This window comes from Lissotriton vulgaris, unplaced genomic scaffold, assembly GCF_964263255.1.
Source record: "Lissotriton vulgaris unplaced genomic scaffold, aLisVul1.2 SCAFFOLD_371, whole genome shotgun sequence".
NCBI classification, from domain to species: Eukaryota; Metazoa; Chordata; class Amphibia; order Caudata; family Salamandridae; genus Lissotriton; species Lissotriton vulgaris.
This window is the reverse complement of record NW_028253580.1, coordinates 1,343,671-1,367,854: the sequence shown is the minus strand read 5'-3', so window position 1 is coordinate 1,367,854 and position 24,184 is coordinate 1,343,671. Positions and strand designations below refer to the sequence as shown.

The window sequence follows — 24,184 nt, the reverse complement described above, 5'->3', positions numbered from 1 at the left end:
AATCAAGATATGTTGTCCTGCAAATAGGACAATATCAGAAAATGGATTTGAGGTAGTTAATAATATGCAGATGGAAGGATTTGGGGGCAGTGTCTGAGTTGCCTACAAGGTAGTTGGGATAATTCAGTGCGAATATACATGCACAGGCACTTAGAGCAGCATCAGCCGTTACATCAGAACCGGTTTCTATGGTGTACCACAAGAGCCCTGTTTGTAACCTCCACTTTTAGTGTTTATGCACTTTAGGAAATTTTAGGTGCGCCGATCAGAACACTTCAAAATCATACAGACCACGCTTAAGTGATCTTTCACTTGACTCCTGACCCAGAGAAAGAAAGTTGACTAGTAGGAGCCACTTTTAAGAAAATAGGAATACTGCATGAAACTTAATCGGCTCCACTTTAATGAAGTAAAGATGTAATTCTAGGTAGTGGGTACTGATAGATGCCAAAGCATTAAAGAAATAGACTGAGTGAGTCATAAAGATATTACTCTGAAACATATTTAAAATCCTGAGGTATACGTTGACTCCTGGATTTCTGTGTAACCAAGTAAACGCTATAGTTTACGCCTCTAACTACAATCGTATGCAGTGTGGGAGAGTTCAGCCATTTCTACAGTAGGACAGGACCACGATGACTTAGGCCGTAATCGGAGCAGAATAGATGATTGTAATTCCCTGCTAATTAATTATTAAGCAGCACCGGCAAAGTGGATGGTCCTAAAATATTGTCTCCTTGTGCAGTCACAAACCTGCCACAACAGCACACAGTTCACCAACACACAGAATGGTGCACTGGTCCCCAGTTCAGAACAGAATTAAATTTACGTTTCTGAGGATGGTTCTTCAAAAAGGAGACTTGAGATTCATCACCCAAAGTGACACCTCGGATCCAGTGGTAAGGATTTGTTTTTATCCTAACGAGGATGGGAGCTGTGCTGCTCTGCCGGGCAGGCTGTCGTTCTATAGGATAAGCTGCCGGAGAACTTGAGAAAGACCAGCAGCTGCTTCCCTTCAGAAGAGCACTTATGGCTGCTTTGTTCTGGTGGATGAAGCATGTGCTCCGCATATTTGATCTCGAGTGCTTGGATACCAGATCTGGTTTTAGCGTTCTATAAACCAAATGAAAGCCAAAGAAATAGTGTGCAATATTCATTGCGCTTTCATCCTTTGTCAAGCTGTTTATACTAAAGCTACTAACTCACAGTACCATTTTAAACTCAAGTGTGTGCTGAAAAAATAACGTGTCTGTTTTTCTATTGTTGAAGCAATGTTACTAATTTTAAAGTTTGCCTGTTCATATTTGTTTTGCTGGAAGGCAAACTCCCGAATAAGAAACACGAAATAAATTGTCTATGCATCCTTCTTAGCTTCTGTCTGGGAGCTAATACAGTGAAAAACCATGGTATAAAGGGAAAAGCAATGTGTTCACGATGGAATACATGGATGGTTCCAGGAAAACTTTAGTGAAGGCTTAAGTCATCTTTCAAAGACGATGATTATACAAATAAAGTTAGTATCTCACCAGTTCAGATTGATAATTGTGAACAAGGTATTTATTATGAATGACCCATATTTCTCTTCACTCTGAGTTACTGAGACCAGGGATATCTATGACTTCGGGGTTGGGGAAATTCAGGCCATTACAAGCTTGACCCCTGAGGGGTATCCTTAGAAATGAGGAATTACCAGGGCAATTGGCAATTCTAAATCCAATTCTCTCCATGAATTCCTCACTCCTCTCCCTTCCCGGAATTTCACACACATATCAGCTTCGATCAGCTGAAATCTACATCTGGAAATAAGTAGAAACACAACAGATCACATAATTCTGATGGGGTCGGGAACTATTGTTAACAGCCCCAGTGGAATGAAGAGCTCACTCATATAGAGTGCCCTATTGCCTTCCATTTTTTCAAATGCCAGCACAATTGTTTGTTGCCTTGAAATATAGGGATATGTGAAGTCTGAGAGGTTGGCTCTATGGTTAATACATGCACTGATGTATGCACATAATTTAGAGACACCTTACTTTTGATAGATCTCTGTTACCCACATGCGTGTTTGGTTACTTGGAAACATATCCCTTAGTTGATCTTACACACTTAAACTCTCCAGTTCTTAAAACAGGTATCCTCCTTTGTGGCATTACTTACATGTTTTTAGCACTTTACATTATTGTCTTCTTCACTAAGATATTTAGAGCACTATATTGTAAATTGTGCTCAGTATAATGTTCCTAACAATAATATGCTACAGCTATGCTGCCTATAACACTCCTTACTAAAATGTATATTTCCTTACCAAACGTTGACACTGTCTGTATGCAAGACAAGTAATTTTAAAGCACACATGCTGACATTGAGTTTTGTAAATACACAGTTGAGTTTACGTTTGAAAGCAATGAAACGGCAGGTCGAAGAGGCTGAAGAAGAAATTGATCGATTGGAAAGTGCAAAAAAGAAGCTTCAGAGAGATTTGGAAGAACAAACAGACATCAGTGATCAACTTCAAGGACAGCTCACAGCAGTAAAGAAAGAGCTCAGGTGAGAGAACGTGGCAGAGAGAAAAGAGATACATGCAGGAGAAAGAGTGTGAAACTCGTTTCCAGCTTGAACCTGGAGTGTCATTCAAAGCTAGAACTGTATAAAGTGAAAAAGGCACATTTCAAATTCATGTTATTTTCCATATTACCCAATAACCGGACATTTTCACTAAATTATACATTAATAAAATAACTAATACATATTTCAACTAGTTAGGGTTTTCTATGTTTGTTCTTACATGCAAATGTTTGAATTTATATTACCGGCCTCTAGTGGCAGAATGTTGTAATAGCCTTATAGCCCTACGTAGCTGGGCAACACCGGCTATTAAAGTCCCGCTCCCTTGTTAAAGTCCCTCCCCTTCGGCCTTTAACGCTGGAGCTGGCCTTTAATAGCTGATATAGCAATGAGGCTATATTAAAACATTGGAATGTGGAGCACTCAATTGCAGACAATGGAGTGGCCCTTGCTTCAACAGGCCAGTAAAGGCTCGCAAAGCAACATACCAATGGGGGCTATAAGGCTATAGTAAAGAATTCATATGGGTTTTTGGAACATATCATTTTTCTAAAAAAAAAAACAGCATATTAGAAAGGTGGGAATTTCTTTTCATCCAACGCAGAATTCAATGCTGTCATAAGATAGTGCTCCAGTTGTAATGGAAAGAAAAATTATGTGCTAAAAATGAACAGGACTGTCCTAATTAAGACTGAAGACCAGAATGAGGGATTCAGACTTTATGCCCAAGGCTATAGGTAGTGATATTATGCACATAAAGGAGGGGCATAAGAATATGTTTTAGAACCTAAATTGGTGGTTCTAACCTAAGCTGGAAAACGGTGGTGCAGATTTTTTTTAAATCCAATCAGCTTCTCCGATATGTGTGTAAAATAGACACATTAATTTGGCGCTTCTCTTTAAAGGGCTAAGTGATGGTGTGGATGTTTTTTGTTAAATTATATTTCATATGGTTGAATTGCACAAAGAATATCCCTCTGTTCTGTACCATTTTTAAAACACTCTTACTACTGTGGCACTAAGTACCACTTCATCTTCCTTGTACCATCTAGTACTTCCACTACACAGTGATTAGGAGCCCCCTGGGTGTTTTTTTGTCCCCGCGTGGCAGGCCCCATTAAATCATGTTTACTGTTGCTTTGGATTCAGTTTTTGTTTTTGAGCCGCAGTGCGCTCCATGGCCCGGGCAGAGTTACAGGAGAGTGACTAAGAGGGGAGGGGTGGGGCTCGAGCCCGCTTGATGATTGACAGCTGCTGAGCCTCCTTGGGGTAAAGTGTGCATGTCGGGATGGACGGGTGCTTTGCTCCGACCCAGCCAACATACACACTTGATTACTCGCCTACCTCTGTAATGTAGGAGCCTGAGGGATTGCTGCCAAAGCCCCCAAGGCTCCAAATGAGCGCTGACAGTGCCTCACCGAGCCAATCCTCATGCTGCTGGGGGCACTGTCTGGATTGGCTCAAGAGTCGCGGGGTGGGACAGGGACTGGAGGGAGGTCACAACTTCCAAGCTCACGGCCAGCCTGGAGGCAAAGTCATGAGTGTTCGGTGCTGAGAGGGATGGACAGTGAGTATGTTAACTTTAGGGGCAGAATAATATGAAAGGCTTCATACTGAAGAGCATTGGTAGAAGTGAGGCACTCTTCCCCGAGGTGAGGACTAGGCTGGAAGAGTGTTGAATCACAATTACAAAAGGACATGGAAGAACACTCCCCATGTTACAAGTAAAAGACACTGTGAGTTATGAAGAACCTATCCGCGTGCTGTTTGCAAAGGATGAACCCGGTGCTTTCACCGTGTGAAGGGGCGGGGTATGGGCGCAAAGCCCTTTCCGAGCACAAACCCAGGAATGGATGGTTTATTGCACATTATTCTTGGGCGCACAACCAAGCTTGTAACATAGTGGTATTTACGCACTAGTCTACTTGGCACGTGCAAAGGGGCGCAGCTATCTACAGTGCAGCAGGTGCAGCAGTACTGGGCACATTTGTGTAATTGTGCACCCACATAATGGCCCTATTTTACTATTCTGAGCTTGTGGGCAAACAAGCTGTTGGTACCAGCCTTGTAGGACATTGAGATCCAGCAATAAGTTTCTCCTTACTCCCATAAGAACCTGTACTATCAGAAACGGAGGAGGATCCTTCTCTTCTCTTGCTCCCACTCTTTGGAACAAACTGCCTTTACACCTACGTGCCAATACTGACCACAATTGTTTTCGTTGGAAAATAAAAACATGGCTGTTTGATAACTAACCAACGTTCTTCTCTTAGCTGATTCTTTTGGAGTTGTCCACTAGCGCCATGAGACTTACGGGTGATTTGTGCATTTAATAAATGCCCCTGATTTGATTTGATTCAAGCAGTAGACTGGGTCAGACCCTTCCCTTGCTCCCATCTGGGCCCACGACACTTTTGAGGCTTCGATGAACTTGTCTAGTTCAGCAGTTGTAGTCTGGGAGCTTGTTTTAGGCTTTTTGTGCGCAGACACTAACTCAAAATATTTGCAAGAGAATGCATGTTTCTCTCACAGCAAAGCTCTGAAACACAAAGTGAAATAATGTCCTGTGTCTTCAAGCTCTGCTGTCAGCAAAACAAGTATTCGTGTTCATTTATGCGCACAAAACGCCAAAAAGAAGCGCACAGATGCCTTCTGTGTTTGTCTCAGCACAGAAAAATGCATCACGGTATGTCTTGAGCATGTGCAGGGCTCAAGTCGGGGTACCACGCGGGTGGACGGCGTCCCCCCCCCACTTATTTTACCGGGTGGATGCCGTTCCCTCTACCAAACAGCTGGACTTCACTCTTTGACCTCTCTGGGACGAGATCGGAGCGCACCTTTCGTGACGTCACTTCCTGTTGTGTTGTGATGTCACTTCCGGTGACAGCGTCACCCCACTTCTCTTTTTAGGACTCGTGCCCTGAGCATGTGTGATGTACGATAGATTTCTTTACCTGCCAGGCTTCCTGGCACTCATCCGTTTAATAACATTCTCTCAAGGAAAAGTGCTTGCAGACTGTAGCACTGGATCTACGTGGAAGTGAAATTAGAACCAGGCCACAAACTAGGCCAGCAGCGCTGTGCTGCCTGTGAGCCTTTGGGTGGGACATTTCCTGTCCTCCCCAGGCAGTGGTGCCTTTTATTCTGCCCCTTGTTATCCCAGTCTGAGGTGTGGGGGTGTTAGAGGTGCACGCAAACCTCGCAGCAGCATGGGTTAAAGACTTTAAATACCACCTATCTACTTGTCTGATCACGCGGTGGGGTGGGGGCGGGCCTGCTGGGTACTCAGTACACAAGTCCTATATAAAGAAGGGGGGGGACGGACAATATGCAAATGACCGCATGACGTCACAGGCTGAACATGTCCCTGAAAATTACGCCAGGACAATTTCAGCATATTTCTGTGGGGCCCTGCTTCTTGGCAGGGAGGCCAGCGTCCACCCTGTGAAAATAATGGGGGGACGCCGAGTACCTGCCCTGACAAGAGCCCTGTGGGTACTGTAGTGTCCGGCTGGACACGTTCTAGTGTTTTACCCTGTGCTGTGACGCGCGGCCCCCCACCTATGGCGCCCACACCACCCACCACTTACTGCAGTGACTCAAGACGGAGGCCCGACCGGGGCAACATGAAAACGAGCTGCAGTTAGCACTGTGGGCCCTGAACGCTCGAGGCGTCAACTCTGCACGGGGAAGTGACCCACTGGCCTGAGAGGCGTGTAGTGTTCCGACGCGTGAGGTGGCGTTCCAGCCTACCCACGCGTTCGGGACGAGCGAGCGCTGGCGCATGACGTCAGACGTTCGCGCGTATAAATAAATGGGCGTGGCCTCGGCTAAGCAGTCGGAGCCGCGTGTAGAAGCAACTTGCCGGCTCCTGTGGTCATTAGCGCGAGCGCGCTGATTAAATATATGGCGCTATTAGCAAACGCCACAAGGCGGTGCGGCCCGTGTGCTGCGAAAACACGTAAGAGTCGACTGAGCGGCATCTCGGGCAGTTCCAATAATGCCGGTCTATGGTGAAAGCCTCCGTGTTGCAAATCCCTGTGCAGCCCGCAGCTGAAGCAGACTGCCAATCACCTCTGTGGCCGGCGAGGGACGCAACAGCCGGCAGCAAGCGCAAGGCTACCATGGCCCCCTTTTATGGAGAAGTGTGGCTCAATGGTTAGAGCGGCAGACCCTGATGCAGGAGTCTGGCCGGGACCAGGGTTCAATTCCCCGCCTCGGCGGGTCTTGGGCTCAAAATTCCATGGACTTGATAATTCTCGCCACGGTGCCTATTCTAATCATGGAGTCCCACTCTGCAACTCTGGGCAATAGCTTGCTTTATCTCCACAACGCTAAGGATGCCTGGCCTCCACCTTGAGGGTGCCCAGGAGTGGACCCCTCACAGGGAAAGCCAGGATGGGTTCCACAGCGGTATTCGTACAAGCGCCTTGAGACCCTTGCGGGTGAGTAGTGCGCTATACAAATATCAATTTACATTTTGTAGTGGCAGCACCGAGGGGCAGAACAGAAGGACTGTCTCCTGACTTGACCAAGTAAGTGATTCAGGGCCATCGGTTGTGCCAAAGAAAAGCCGCCCTTCTGCCAAGAATGATGCCCGCAGTGCTCCTAGTTACCTCATTAGAATGCCTGCAAGAGCAGACTCCCTTTTCTGCATGTGAAAGCTGCACGGCCCACCGTTTCGAGACATACTACGGGGACTTTGTAAAGTACAGTGCGGCAGTGCCATCTAGTGGGCTTTACAGTTACTTCACCTAAAGAACGAAAAGAAAAGTGACGTTTTAAAATACAGGCATCCCCGACGCGGGCAACAAAAGGGAATATATCCGGCAGCCGAATAATGAAGCACTAACATGAAGTAGCACCTAACAGGCTAAAGATCAGGGGCGGCTGGTGACATTTGAAAGTGGTGAGGCGTAAACTAATTTGCATACTGCACCGCAGCTAGCGAACCCGAACCACCTTTCATCCATCCATACATCATTCATGCATCCACCCATCCACCCATCCTGCATCAATACATCATTCATTCATGCATCCACCCATCCACCCATCCATCATGCATCCACCCATCATGCATGCATCCATGCATCCATCATTCATGCATCCACCCATCCACCCACCCTGCATCCATACATCATTCATTCATGCATCCACCCATCATGCATGCATCCATGCATACATCATTCATGCATCCACCCATCCATCATTCATGCATCCACCCATCCATCCACCCACCCATCCTGCATCCATACACACACAAAGCACCCCCCCCCTCCCACACACACACACACAGAGCCCCCCCCCACACGGAACAGAGGGCAAGGAAATCGGGAGAAACTCAGAGGGCAACGAATGCAAAGAGGGCAAGAAAAACGGATTAAAAGAGGGCAAGAAAAATGGGAAACATAACATTGCAAAATAACCACAGAGCCTCCCCACCCCCCCCCCCCCCACCCCCACACACAAAGCACGAAGCAAAGGGCAGTTCCACTGGGACTTAACTTGGAAAAACAAAGCGCTTTAATGCCTCATCAGGGGAAGCAAGCGCTACATAAATACAATTACAATTCCTGCCAGGTTTGAAATGAGGCTTTTAAAAGTTACATTTAAGAACGGCCAGTGTGCAAAATAACCACAGCCCCCCCCCCCACACACACACAAAGCACAAAGCACCCCCCACACACAAAGCACGAAGCACCCTCCCCCCCCCCACCCCCCCCCCCACACACACACACACACGGAACAGAGGGCGAGGAGATCGGGAGAAACTCAGAGGGCAAGGTAAACGAATGCAAAGAGGGCAAATAAAACGGATTAAAAGCGGGCAAGAAAAAAGGAAAACATAACATTGCAAAACATAACGCATAATGCTCTGTGGCCTTACCTGGCTGTACCGTGACGGTGAGGCGGGACTCGGGAGACACACACGATCTGCAGCCTGGCACGAAGCGAGCTCCAGGCTAGATGAATTTAAGAGTGGAAGTTACAACGTTACAGTGGCGACCATCCCGAAGTCACAGAGTGATTGGCCTGCACGTGGACCACTGGACCAGCCAATCCTGGCGCTGTATACAGCGCCAGGATTGGCTAGGGGGCACCATGTCTGCTCGCCCAGTCCCCTTAGCAACCCTGGGGGCTGCGGCCCGCCCCCTGCTCCTCTCTCTAAGGGGAACTTGAGCTGGAAACCCATCTGCGCATGCGCGTGCTAGTTTCTGCCCAAACATTCACGTGCGTAGTACTGCTGTGGCTGAGTGGACTGTCACTCAAGCTGCAGCAGGCCCAGCCCGCCCTTCACACTCCGGAAAAGTCGGGTGTCTCCCGCATTCCCGGCCGGCAGGTAGCGCAATCATTAAATATTTGCATTTTTATTTTAGCGACGACACGGTGGGTCCATGGGACTTAGGGGGGCTACGCCCCTACGCCCAAATGGACGCACCGCGCCTGCTAAAGATTATAAAGGGGTATCCTGCTCAACGTGGCTAAGTATCCTGCAGTGCCTAGCAACCTTCACCTAAGCAGCAGAAGTAGACAGCGTAGCCCCACATCGCTATAACACCCTACAAGCCGCACCTGAATCAGCTTAGAAGTGTGAGCTAGGTGGGAAACTCCCACTTCATGCCTCCACTTAGAATTGCGGAAACTGCAAGAGTGTCACAAAACAAAGAATAAGAACGGAAGAGACTGACCCAAGAGAAGATGCCACACAAGGAAGGAACGTCTCTAATGAGAGAAGTGAGCGCTACACTATCCCAGTGGCTGTCTGGCAACACCACAAGCAAAGAGATACTGATGCAAGCCCCCAGCAGTAAATGGCAATCAAAGCAGCAAGCCTACAAAATGGAGAAGGGATGTGAGAGACACAGCCAGGACTGATGCTGAGTGCAACACCCACTGAAAAAAGAGGGTTACCCATGAAGAGGACGGAACACACAAGGTCAGAGGTGCGTAGAAGGCCGCACCAGCAAACCTGATGCCATGGGCAGGCGCCCAGGAGATAGAGACATCTCCGCAGAGAAGAAGCAATGCTGAAAGCAGCAAGGAGAACCTCCACATCTTCACTGCACCAGCGAAGCCCCGCAGTGGGTCAAAGGACAGCACAGAGGGTCCTCCCTTACACTGCCTCAAGACTGAGTCGCCAGTGGCCCAAGACAGGCAAGAGTAGAGTTGCACACTCCATGTGGTAAGCTGCCACTGCAACATGTGCGCCGACGACAGTCGACAAGTGGCAGGGCGCCACCTCGCACAGCAAGAAGGAGCACTTCACACAAAGTGACCAACCTGTCAAGCATGCCTGCATGGAGGCATGAGTAAGCGCTACGATGGCACTGGCTCGAAGCGCAAGCACGACTCCCTCGAAGGAAGAGGTAACCTGCCATCCTGGCCGAGGACCACTGTGGAAATTCCATGAGGAGGGCATGTGCCTGCGAAAGGTAGTCAAGAGGAAGAAGCAAGTCCTACCGACAGGACAGATGGTCCCAAGAACTGGACGTGACCAGTAAGATGTCCATGTGGTGCAATCATGAGACATGTGGCAGGAGGCCACATCCAAGTGAGGACCTGGTCGGAAGGAGAAAAAGAGAATGGCAGGACACCACTCTGCGAAGGAAGAAAGAACAGTGGCACAACGCCACAGAGTAGACAACCTCCACAGACGAATAAGGAGGAACGGAAAAGAGCAGCAGGACAGAGGGCTCGTGCCAGCACTGGGGAAGGTGTTCATCAGCTCAGGCCAGCCACCGGGGTCCAGAGACGCAGTGGAGACAGCTTCATGGGAGAACCAACCGTAAGCCACTAGCAAGCGCGATCTGCGTCCAGTCCTCACGCTTTGCAGTTTGACTGTCCTCTCACCTGTCACCGGCTGCTTGGTATCGATAGCACCATGCCTAGCAAGTGCACCTGCTGGAAGACAACTGCAAGTGACCACAAAGTCCCTCTAGTCCTCCTCACTCCACAAGGTCACCCAAGGCAAGAGATCGCCGCCTGTTGCCCAACTGAAGGACAATCACTGTTTTGTCATCATCATCAAGGTACATCATCACCAAAGAGCATCACACAACCAGAGTGGATCCAAACACTCCAGACAACCAGAGTTCACTGAGGCAAGCCACCCAGGATCCTTCTATGTGCCCCGTCAACCTGAAGCATGCCGAAGTAGCGAATACCCGACCATTGGAATATCCACCCTTGGGGTTACACAAGGCTTGGCCTTGGCCTTGTTGGGAGTTCCGCAGCGACCCCTCAGCACGGCCTAAGAAAAGGCCTGCACAGCCCACGCGGTCACATGGCAATCCAGGGGCAAGGGAATTCCTGTGAGAGGGGAGTCCGAATAGGAGAGATGCTTCGGCCGCAGCTCTATGACAGGCACAGGAAGCATAGCGGACACAGATGAAGACTGGTTACTCAAAGACCATAAGAGGAAGGCGTAGGACTGGAGTCCTGACTGCGAGAACACCTAGACCGAGACACCACCCTCTACGCCTATATGAGCGACTTGGCTGTGGTCCTGTTGGCAGTTCCTCAGCGACGCCTTCTCGTGGCCTACACGAAGCCCGCACAGTCCACACGGTCCCATGAAGAGACTTATTAGGTGCTATTTGTTGTTTAGTTGTTTTCTTACAGGTTGGACTTCTGTTTGTTTCTTTTCATTAAAGTTTGGGAGGGATGTAGTGTCCGGCTGGATACGTTCTAGTGTTTTGCCCTGTTCAGCACACACCAACACACACCCCCATTACAGGCGTCACCAGTCAGGTGACCCTGTTAATACAAGGGGCCGGGTGCACATGCCCTGGGCCAGTTATCCAGTCTGCATCATGTGTCTGTGTCATTCATCTTCATAGCAGGTGGACCCAGGGCCCACAACACCACAGGTACTAACCAGACATAGGGGGATGGGGGATATTGCAATCTACTAGGGGCAGGCACAGATGGGGTAGGTGCTGTGTACAGGGAACATAATGTTCTAATTATGTACAGAGGTAAATGAACTTCTTTCTTCTCAAACTGTCCATCCCCCTAATATGAATGCTACTTGGTGCATTCCAAAATACAGCACCTTTGTGATGCACAAACATCAATAATGTGTTTTTGTAGTGGACAAAAGCACTGATTAGCATTATTCCAAAATTGTACCAGCAGGGAACCTCGGCCTCTGCATTCTCCAGGGATAGAGTTCCTACATACGATAGGGAATTGAACTTCCCACGTTTGTACTCGCCTATATTGACCAGTGGAGTCCCCTGCTCAATCTGCATAATTTAATGGACCAGTCCAGCGAGAGATAAGGAATGACACCTCTGCCCCTTTGGTCAAAGGGAGGTAATAGAGGCCCATCTGCCTCTGGAAAGGCTGCTCAGGCCCCCACTGGGCCACCAGCGGCATCTGATCGGCACAGACACAGCCCAAATCAGCCACCATGCTGCCCAAAGAAGAGGCCCACACTAATAGCAGCAGTCCCTCGCTCCTTTCGATTCCCAGCCATGTCTGTTCCCCAAGGCACGTAAACTACCATTACAAGCCATTTTAGACACACACTTATCCATCCATGGTGCCCCTGGAGTAGTGTTCTACCCATCCTTCAGTGCTTTGGCACCTCCAAGGATAGGAGGCGCTATATAAATCAGCAACAATGCAAAAAATGTGTTCTGGTGATGGTGAGGTCACTTTCAACTAAGCTACATACATCTGGGCCATGTTAGTCATGGAAAGATGACTGCAGTTGAACTCTGAACAAGGATGGGGGTGATGAGATCATATTTCTTTATCCCCTGAATGAGACATACAGTACCTTGTAGGGTGCCCTACTGCCTTTTAATGTTTATTCCTTGCGGTCTCATTGTGACCAGCCCGACAAATCACAATATCTTGTGTTTGCTCAGTAGATTTTATTTGCAAATGTATATCAATAAATAACTAAAATCTTTGAAGCACTCCGCCTTGTTATCTGTCTGGTACGGAGGTCTGTGGTTGCAACCTCTGCCTGCCCAGGACCATAAGACTGGGAGGTCTGCGCTGTGTTTCAGCCGAAAACCTTCAGGACACTCCGAAAGCAGAGAGGCCCACTACGCAACAATGTCCCAGGCATCAAAGAAAGCTTCCTTGAAGGACCTAGGTCTTTACAGTGACGAAGATGACCTGTGAGTTCCAGCAGAATCGACACACTAAGGATCGGACATCGAAATTCTGGACGGAGACCCTGAAAAAACACGCCCACAAAAAGGGGAAGGCTATAGAGAAGACGACCAATAAGATAAGACACCATGCACATCCATTGGAACCGAAGGGCCACAATAACAGGGCACAGCCTAAGGCAGCCCCAGCACTGAAAAAAAGGCAACCGGTGGCCAGCCGCGATCCAAGGAACCCTGCGGAACCCTACCTAGGGACACCGACGAGGGAAAATCGCACAAAGCAACGAAAACAAGGGTCAAACTCGAACCCACGAAAGGAGCTGTGACGCTGTCAAAACCAGAGGCAAGCGCGAACAAGAAAAGAAAATCTGCGGTCTCAGACGTCGAGAGCAAACTCAAAGTCGGGAAAAAGAGGAAATGGCTTTATGCTGAAATGGCGACACTCTTCCAGAAAAAGGAGTTCGACGCTTCACTCAAGGAATTCCAGATTTGTAAGATTCCCGTCGCTGAAGTGGACAATGTTGATGCAGAAGGAGCGGAAGATGCCGAAGGGGAAGAAGAGGAGATTCTCGAGTCACCTCCAACAACCAAACCTCGCGTTGAAGATCTCCAGGAGTACATAGACCCACCAGAAGAAGAAGAAGCCTCAGAAAATTTTGAGGACACATGGAATGACCTCAACACCGAAAGCCCAGAGAGGAGATATGCTGTTGTCCCTCAAAGGCATCCCCACCAGATGACATAGCCTTCTACAACGGCCTATTAAATAGAGCAGCTGATATTTTAGAGTTCCCCTCGAAGAGGAAAAAGGAGACACATGCTTGCTTATAGAAACACTAGCTCCAGCCAACAAGGGGACACAATACCTGCCAGTGCTTCCAAGCATCCTGGACCAAGGCAAATTACCCTTTAAGGAGCCAGCCTCAAGCAAGGAGGTAACATCAAGGGTCGAGAAGAAGTATAGATCCTCTTCCAAGGACCCTAAGTATATCCAGGGGAATACAGTGCCTGACTCCATCATTGTCACCTCGGCCAGGAGGAGAGCAAATGCCAACTCTAACAGTGGACCACCCCAGAGAAGGAAAGCAAACTTATGGATATGGTAGGCAGAAACCTGGAAAAGAATGCAGTAATGCAGTGGCGCATCGCAAACTTTAATGCCCTGCTGAACAGATATGGACACCAGCAATGGGATGACATCGAGGAGCTCATCAACAAGCTCCCAGAAGAGGACAAGAAAAGGGCTAAATCTATTGTCCAGGAAGGTTGAAACATTGCTAATACATGCCTTAAATCAGCTCTTGATGCAGCAGACTCTACCAGCAGACAAATGTGCACAGGGACAACTCTAAGAAGGCATGCCTGGTTTAGAATACCTGGTTTTAAGGAGGTGGTTAAAACCTCTGTCATCATCAGACCATTTACAGGGAGGCACTATTTGGAAAAGAGGTGGTTGAATCTCTCCAACAGAAATAAAAAAGATAACGAAACTGAAAGAGCCATGGGATCCCTGCAACAAAGAGGTACATTCAAAAGAGGAGGGTTTAACGACAGAAAACCCACAGGAAGAAGTGCCTTTGTTCAAGGACAACAAATGCCACATCAACAACAAGGGAATGGTCGGGAAACATGCCAACAATCAGGATAGCAAGACAAAACAGTCCTTTTGAGGAAGAGGCTAAGGCCAGCCCTCAAAAGGAAGAGGAAATGGCTCTAATTGACTCCTGCACAAGAAAAGACCCACACACAACACCAGCGGGGGAAGAATAACACAGTATCTACAACAGTGGTGAAAGATCAAGACAGACAATTGGATATTACATTTAGTAAAGTACGTGTATGACATAGAACTGACAAACACCGCTAACAAACCCACTAAAAAAAGGACGTTCCTCAAATCCAGACTCATATAGTCTGGATTTAGACATCAAGGACCTTCTTCAAAAACAAGAAATATAATTGGTACCAAAACAAGACCTTTTCAAAGGAAACTACTCAGCGTATTTCTTAGTCCCCAAACAGGGCCTATCACTAAGACCAATCCTAGACCTAAAGTTCATAAACAAATTGATTTTGGAACAGCATTTCAAAATGGCTACACTCTAGGAAATCCCACAAGTTCAAAAAGGAGATTACATGGCAACAATAGATCTCAAGGAGGCCTATTTACACATCCCCATGAACAAAACCAGACAATATCTCTGGTTCCTACACAAAGGAACACACTACCAGTTCAAAGTACTCCCTTTTGGAATAAAATCTGCACCGCGTGTCTTCACCAATTGCCTAGCCGCAGTCGCTGCACATCTGCAAAAGGATGGAATGAACATCTACCCCTATCTGGACAACTGACTAATAAAGGCAAACACAAAACAAAAATGTCTCCGCCACATTCAAACAGCAATCCACACGCTGCAAAGAGTAGGCTTCTCAATAAATCACAAGAAATCATCCACAAAACCAGAAAGGGAAAAGACTTTCTTGGGTGCAAGATTAAAGTCAAAAGAAGCATAGGCTTACCCTACGCAAGAAAGGATCCAAGCAATCAAACAAAAAACTTCCTTTACCAGAATGGTCAATCTCTAACAGTGAGGAGAGTCATGAAACTCATGGGCATGATAGCATCATGCATCCCACTCATCCTGCATTCCCGCCTACAAATGCACCCTTTCCAGGATTAGCTTACCAACAACTGGTCACAAGCTACAGGGAGTTTGGAGGATCTAGTGGGTGTTAGGCTGCAAGCAGAAATACAATGGTGGGCATCCAACAACATATCAGAAGGCAGACCTTTCAAGCACCCAACACTTTCTGTGACAATCACTACAGACGCATCCCTCAACGGATGGGGAGCGCACATGAAACAACAAGTACGAGGCCAGTGGAACAACCAAGACTCCACAAAATACATCAATTACTTGGAAATTAAAATAGTTTCCTAGCATTAAAGGTGTTCCAGAAATACATCCACACAAAGACTGTCTTGATTCAAACGGACAACACCACCACATTGTTTTACCTCAACAAACATGGAGGTACAAAGTCATTCCCACTAAGCAATCTAGCACAACAGATCTGTCAGTGCGCGATGTCTCAAAAGAATCAATCTGCAAACAATACATCTACCGCGAGTATATAACACAACAGCTGATCGTCTGAGCAGTCAAAACAACTGCTCCCAAGTGTGTAAATTGAAGCACAAGACAGTACAACACATCTTCAAACTCTGGTGAACCCCAGAGATAGATCTGTTTGAGCGATACAGAACAAGAAATGCCAGTTCTTTGCCTCGAGGTTTCCTCACCACCTGTCAAGAGGGAATGCCCTGTCACTAAATTGGTCAGAGACATTTGCAAAGAGTTCTGGAAAAAGCAAGACAACCAGGAACAAACCTAATTCTCATTGCTCTACAATGGGCCAGACAAGCATGGTACTGAAGTCTGCTAGAACTGTCCAGGGGACAGATAATCAAACTCAGAGCGTACACATACCTACTAACAATGCAACAGGGCAAAATATTCCACCCGAAACCAGCAATGCTACACCTAGCGGCCTGGCTCCTGAATACATAGTTTAGTCACCTAAGCATGCCTCAATGAACAACGGAGATTCTAAAGGAAGCAGGAAAACAAACTACAAGACAATGCCACGCCACAAAATGGAAGCGGTACATCACTTGGTGCACAGCTAACAACCACATAGCCTCAATCAATATACAAGAAGCAGTGATCATATACCTAACTCACCTCCTAGACTGTCACATCAACTACTCCAGCATAAAGGTACACCTCACAGCCATTGTAGCTTACACAAGGTGAAAATCATATGAAAGCTTTTTCAGAAGACCTCTCATAAAAATGTTCCTAGAAGGGCCTAAAAGAATTGCTCCAGCAAGAATGGTTCCAGCACCCATGTGGAGTTTATACGCAATGCTCACGCAATTTCTGACAACACCATTGAGCCCATGCATAACGCAGACCTCAAACATATCACTTTAAAGATAGCATTTCTTATTGACATTACATCCTTACTGAGAATAAGTGAGTTACAAGCATTGACCATTCAAGAACCATACATCCAAATCCAAAAGACAAAGCTATCTTAAAAACGAACCCACAATTCCTACCAAAGGTTGTATCAAAGTATCACTTGAATCAAAGCATTCTCCTTCAAGTCTTTCAAAGACCCACAAATAAAAGGGGAAAAGCCTTCATACCCTGCATGTAAGGAGGACTCTATTCTACTATCTACAGAAAACGGAACAAACTTGCAAAAGCAAACAGCTCTTTGTTGCCTACTCACATACCAAAACAAAGGCAACAATTTCAAGATGGATAGTCCAAACTATCCAACTATGCTATACCATCCTAGGTAAAAAACCAAGTGTACAACCAAGAGCTCACTCACCTAGAAAGAAAGAAGTGATTCTTGCATTTATGACCAATGTGCCCATACACACTATATGTGCAGCAGCTACATGAGCATCCCCACACACCTTCACAAAACATTACTGTGTGGACATACAAATAAATAAGGAAGCGCAAATAGGGCAACAGGTACTTCAACACCTGTTCGCAAAGTCTTCATCTTACCACAGCCTCCCCAATGAGGGAGTAGCCACTACGTAATCTGATGCACAGCATGTGAATCCAGAAAAGGATTCATGCTGCAAAACGAAATGGTTACTCACCAGTAGGAGTAGTTTTGCAGCTTGAAGAGTTTTCTGGATTCACATGCGACCCACCCAGCCTCTGCTACAAATAATACAAACAGGTGGGGAATCCTATCTAACAATTCTCTGAAGTACCATCTGAAGGTCTATAAGACTAAAGCACAGAAAAAAAGAATCCGAAGATGGGTACCACGCACAACAACATCCAGGGTGCCGTCTGATGTCACACAAGGGACGTGCCTGGCACCAAAGGGTGGTCAACGCCCAGAAGAAAAATGGTGGAATAATGCACATTATGTAAATCCAGAAAACTCTTTAAGCTGCAAAACTACTCCTACTGGTAAGTAACCATTTCGTTATGCCTGGGAATGTAAGGCTATGGCTGGGCATTTGAGAGTGATCCGTTTAATTTTAGGCTATTCTTTGGTATCTAAAACTATGCATGGACATATGATTGGGTCTAGCCATTTCTAAAGCAGCACATTGAGTTTCTGCTGTATGTCTGGGTGTAGGTAATTGGTTTATTAGTTGAGGTGGTAAGTACCCACCTCCAAAAAATTATCACAGTCCTTGTCAAGATGAACCTCAAACGTTCTAATTCAACCTTGTGGTAGCTATGGCACGGAGCAGGCAGGCTTAACTTCAAGGCAAAGTGTAAAGTATTTATGCAGTACTAAAGCAGTAATAAAGTTGAATGCTAAACATTAAATATCCAAAAATGAATTTGAAAAAAGAGTAACATTTGATAAACAAAATTAAATCAAAATTACAAAAATCCAAAAAGAGGAACCGAAGATATGAATTTCCACTTTTTCATAATAGAAGTGGTGCCAAAAAGCACAAAGCGCCAATGATAGTCAATGCCCATGGTTCAACACAACCTAGACACAGTTTGATTCTGAACGCGATGGAGTGCAGGTCAGATACACTAACCAGATTTATCCTGGTCAAAGATTTTAGCATCTGAGTTCAGTCCTTTAAGTTCCAACCTACCATTGAAATACACTTATGAACCCCGTGACCTCAGCGGAGACACGAGAGACTTATAGTGTGGTAGGCGAAGGCCACAGCAGGGTCCAGTTGCCACTGGTCATCTGGACAGTTGCAGGAAAGGGTCTGTTGTAACTTGATGTCTTCTAGTAGCTGTACCAGGAGATCAGCCTTATGGATTATAGGAGTCCATTTCTTTGACTTTGGAGTTTGAGGGAGAGCAGATCCTGTCTTTTAGTCTTTTCTCGGGACACAGCTTACAGGTTTAGTCCTCTTCTGATCTTCCACAGATCCTGGAGTGTTCTAAAGTGAGTGGCACATTTATGCCTGCCACAAGCTAGTTGGGTGGAATGCCACTGGGGATGCCCTAATCAATCGGGTAAAGGTTCCCAAGGCTATCCCTAGCCACTTTGGGCATTTTCAAGATGGACAAAATCTTCAGCTACACTAAACTTGAGCTCTGAGGGCTGGTTGTATGTGTGCAGAGTGTAATAAGGTATTCCTGGTGTCCTCCCACTAAAATCTAGTTTTAGGTAGTCCCTATACCCCCAATAAACTCAGAGAAAGAGGTCTGGTAAAGTCAAAGCTGATACATGGTGTTTTGGCATTCTGTTTTCCTCCTTTGAAGTATGCCTCAAATGATATATGTAAACCCAGCACACCTGTTAAACCGGCTCTGACACTATAATGTGAAAGAGGATGCTCACTCTAAACCAATTCTGGGGCAGCTCTCCCTCCCACCGGGGTTGGTGTCTAACTGACTAGAGGGACAAAAGGGGAGGTAGACCCACGTGTGAGGTAAATTTGCTCGTGACAGGGGAGGCCCCTTTCAAGTGTCACAAGTGTCAGCGCACAGCCCCCAGACAATCCTGTCAAGGTGAGGGCAATTTCTCCTCACATCCAAGGCCTGTTGTCTCTGTCCTTGGAGCAGTTGACATCTTACCACAGGGGGAATAAAACTTCCAGGTGACAGTTGAATACTTACAGAAAGCCCACAGAGGCTTTTGGCAGGGAAAAGGAAACTTTTCAAAAATATCCTTTCTGTAATAGTTAGACAAAAATCAACGTTACCATTGAATTGGATTTTGTTTAACTATTAAAAAGAGTCATTGAAATATCTCTCTAGGTGCTTTCTAGGCAGAGATTACATGTATTAAACTTAATGTGGTATCGCAAAGCTTTCCTATGGCACCACCAACCCTGCACAGTGAATATAGCTTTAAAGTGCTGGTCACTGTAAGGACATGTTTAACATTACACTCTTACAACTCTTGCTATAATACATACTTAATGATGACTTTTAAATATATTTTAAAGTAAGGTTTAGTCCTCTTAAAAGGTGTTATTTTGACAGGTCGAGTTTACAGTTAAAACATGCACAGCCAGGCTACTGGTGGTCGTCTGCAGTCATATTTACATTGTCACTGTAGTCAATGGCACACTGGATGCTGCAGTCCACTTGTGACATTAAGTTTACTGGCCCTACGTACACCTTGGTACCAGAAACGAAAGACTTGTAGGTAAGTTAAATACGCCAATCAGAAATATACACCTTTTATCACGTTGAATGGAGGAACACAAGAACTTTACAACAGGTTAGCAGGGGTAAAGTGCACACAGTTCCATCATTTAGCAAAAATAGAGTTCAGCAATAAGGCAAGATATCTGAAAGGACACTGCAGAAAGGGAAAACTTTCCAACACCTGGTATCTGATGATTGTACTTGAATTTTTGTGGGTGCTATTGGTTGGCATAGGCAGTAGTACCTCGGCATCTATTGATGGCATCTGAATATGTCACAGCTGTGCCCCTGAATGTTTGGAGCTGCTGCAGCATCTTGAGCCAGGCATGGCAGTAAAGTAGTTATTGCTGGTGTAAATAAAATAAATATGTATCTGCTTTAGTTCAGTTTATTAATACTATACTTGCTGTATTGGCTTAACCTAATCAGTATCACTGTTTGTGATTCCATCAAGGTCAAATGCTGCAGAGCATTACTTCAAAGGATTCATTGTGTTTTGCTGACTACCACACTAGTGCCATCATTAAATGAATAGATGCTCTAAATAAAATACACAAGTACTTGGATAATCTTTTCACTTTTATCTAGACTGCATGATTACTGTTATATTTAGAGCATTCTCCTACCTATTTTTGATTTTAATTATTGACGGTATTATAAGTGTCTAGGAGGATGTAATGGTATCATCATCCATTTCTTCCGGGTTACTCAGACCATTCAATAGACAAATCCCTACTCAGGAAATATATTGCAACTGAGTTCATGTAGCAGGTATTTGTTCTTGAACATCTCGGCTCAGATTTTTTTTAAATTAAATATTTTCATTGCATCTCAAATTTACAAGCCGTCATGACCATTTCTACATTAATACTGCTATTTGAGCTGTTAAAATGTGGTTTATGTATAGGAGGAGGTGAAATCAAAGAGACTTAGAAATAAAAATATAATTAATAGAGAAGCTTCTGAAAATCAGGATTTTTATTAATGAATAGTGATTATTGAACATGCATTTATGTCCCACATTTGCATAATTAGGGCATGAATAAATCTGCCCTATTTTGTTTGTAAAATCCAACTGTGAAGCGTGCCGTCATATTAAGCATTTGTCTATCATATACACCGTAATTTGATACAGAACTTTAGATGTTCACCAATCCCATTGTATACACGTTCTATATGTAGTCTTTTTAATTAAAGTAATATTCTTCAAAATATTTTTTTCAGCAGGCGCAGGAGTTCACCAAGTAAAATGCTGAATGACCTTGATGATGACGATGATCTCAGTACAGATGCAGAAAGCCTTTATGAAGCTCCTTCAGGATACAAATACTCAAAGGATAATGATTTAACAGGCTATAAAATGCACAGTTCTGGACAGTAGTATACAATAATCTGTGCTAGGGAAGTAAAGACTTTCATCTCAGATGTTTTAGAGTAATCTAGATGGAAATATATGCTTTGAGTTTTCCCCAAATACAATGTGTCTGCTGCTTGAGTTCCAAGAAATCAACAGCAATATTTAACAATCTATGCATATTTTATATTTTAGATAAACATACAATATACATAAATATCTATCTATATATATATATATATATATATATGAATTCTATATTTTGCGCTTTTTGAAAGCTTCAATGAAATGTAACATACACTTTTGTTTAAAGAAGAAAAGCTAAAAAAAGAGCCTAAGTCTTCAAAATCTATTAGATATTTTTGAAGGCTTTAAAAATAGCCATTTGTAATATGTAAAATAGTTGTAATTACCAATATATGTATATAATGTAAATATTGAATTGTTGACAGTTATGCATAAGTGCCATTATTTTTTTTAATTGATCTTTTAAGAGGCAGTTAAATTTTTATTGTAGACACAAATATATTTTATAGATTAGTCAATTTTATTTCTTTTATTGTTTTTTTAATAAAGTGGCACTTAGTATAACATCGCTTCTAAGAATATCTATGAGTGTATATATTTTAAATGCCTAAAAATGCCTGCATCATTCTGAAAATAGGTTGTGTAATTATCATTTTGTGGTATTTCTCATTGTTGATCCTGAGTCAGGTTTGGTAAATTACAATCAGACATTCTGTGAAGTTTACCATCATCTCCTTAAATGGAGAAATATGAGTTGCAATCACTCACTTGCACATAATGTGTGTTTTTTTTTAATCAGTTTTTGCCAGTACTGCTGACAGTATTAAAGTCCTACTTACAAATAGAAAATAAAAGTGTGAATACCAATAGCTTGACTACAGTATGCTTTTCTTGGATGATATAAATATTTCCTTAAAATCTATAATACCGCCCAATTATGAGGAATCGCCATCATGTAAAAAATTTTTGTCAAGTGCTTATTCGTATTCCACACTTATTAATGTGATACGCCTTTAACTATAGGATGACTTGGCAAAGCCACAACTCCACAACCTCATGCTTAACTTTAAACTGTTCATACAAATAATTGAAACGAGAGATAAGCAAACTCATTACCATGATGTGTCTTGAAACATTTGTGAACAAAGGTATTTAAGGCATGTGCACATCACTTCCGCTGTTCATGATACTTTGTAGATCTAGTGTTCCACATTTCACTCTAGAAATTGCATTATGTATTACCTGTGAAAACCAGTATTTCGATCACCATACTATTGTAATTACTTGCCTGACATCCTGTACAGCAAATCTAGCAATACATATACTACACACTGAGGTGATGTTAAAGACAAAGTTTTAAGATTGGCAAGATTATGAGCTATAATTCAGTGAGATTTCCAATGTAACTTTGTTGTACATTTCTAACTATGTTTTGCTCATATTTCCATGCAAAGGACAATCATTATTGAGATGTACAGAATTGTCACTATTTGATTGTAAAATTGTTTTCATTATTTCTGATTAAATCACATTCAATATAAATGTATGGTAGATTTTTTCAGAAGGATTTGGAGACTGGTATAAAAACTGCACACGTAATTTGAACAATGTCTTTAAATATTTGGTCTTTCATACAAAATGAGAAAAGCTTTCTTGATATTGATGTGTTCTGTACAAAGTTAGTACAACCTACAAGGTGTGATGTTGCCTTGATGTCATATTTGAATTGCTAGGTACCTGGTAGACTGTAATATGAGAAGATAATCAATTATAATTCTAGGGAAACATAGGAATGCAAACCCCCCGCCTCCAAGTCATACTACATTTTCTGATGCAGGAGTTCTATAACTGTTCCTTGGTCTACCTGTAATCAGCCCTGAAATAGTTATCCGCTGAGGTGTTTAATGAGATTCCAACAGACCTGTTAATAGTAGCTCAGAGATCTAAGCCAGCATGACCCCTACATCTAAATAACAAGCCTCAAGGAGCCCAAGAAGAAGCAAAAACACAAAGGTACAGTGACTTGAATAATGCAAACTTTCCATCATAAGATTAGTCCTCCAACCACTGTTGCCATGCACAATCTCCATAGAGCAGACTCCGCTTATTCTGCTACGGCCTGTAGTGCCCTAGAAGGGCTGATGCATTCTTGTCTTTGGTTAGTACCCAGAAGTGTTTTCTTCTAGCTATAGCTTGGTCACTCCTTGGCTGGCCAACTCAACCTCCAATCCTTTGCCAGACAGACTCACCATTGACACTGCCATGTGTGGCCACTTTGCAGTGAAAAAGTACTTACAGTTAAAATGTGCAGGATCTTAATGTGTGTAAGCCCAGATGATAATGACAGTACTGTGTTGATGTGGGTTTTATAGACAATTAAATTAAGAAGCTTGTTCTTTTTGATTTTGTTTTTAATATTCTAATAAAGTACTTGGATCTTAAGCATTATTATTAAGTTACTAAGGGACTAGTCTCCTAGGACAGTTGGGGTTCATAAGGGAGACCAATATCCATTGGCTGTGGAGTAGATTCTGAGAAATAGTAATACACACTAGCTTCTGGTGACACATTTAAACATGCATAGCATAGCCAATAGGTCTCGCCTTTGAGACCTTATAAGTGTTTAGTTATCCAGCACAATATCCTTGGTGAAACAACATCAAGTGTTGCATGGCAAAACACTTACAAGGTCCCAAAAGCGAGACCTATTGGCTATGCCAATGCTTGTTAGAGACGCAGGAGGGTCTACACCTTTACCTAGCATTTTAGGAGAGTTCCCAGAGCAATCTCTGGTTGGCTTGCTACCAGCCTCAAATGAAACTAGATTGAGAAAGACTCAATTCCCACACAACTGCCAGTTGGTTTTCGGGAAGTGTCAAGTGAAAGATAAATGGACTTGGTTTTCTGTATCCATTCAATTAGCT

At 44.4% G+C, this 24,184-nt stretch overlaps 1 protein-coding gene across 2 annotated transcripts in view; it reads left to right on the top strand.

The window, feature by feature from the left end:
• LOC147660922 (cingulin-like protein 1) overlaps nt 1-22,802 on the top strand; it is a 192,837-nt gene extending 170,035 nt beyond the window's left edge. The window contains exons 10-11 of one of the 2 annotated variants that reach the window (XM_086951423.1): nt 2,384-2,547; nt 21,104-22,802. In XM_086951423.1, the coding sequence (XP_086807549.1) occupies nt 2,384-2,547; nt 21,104-21,260 (321 nt within the window). In that variant the 3' untranslated portion in view covers nt 21,261-22,802. The remainder of the gene's footprint in view (nt 1-2,383; nt 2,548-21,103) is intronic. The other variant, XM_086951424.1, reaches the window with a different exon arrangement.
• The last annotated feature ends 1,382 nt before the right edge of the window (nt 22,803-24,184 follow it).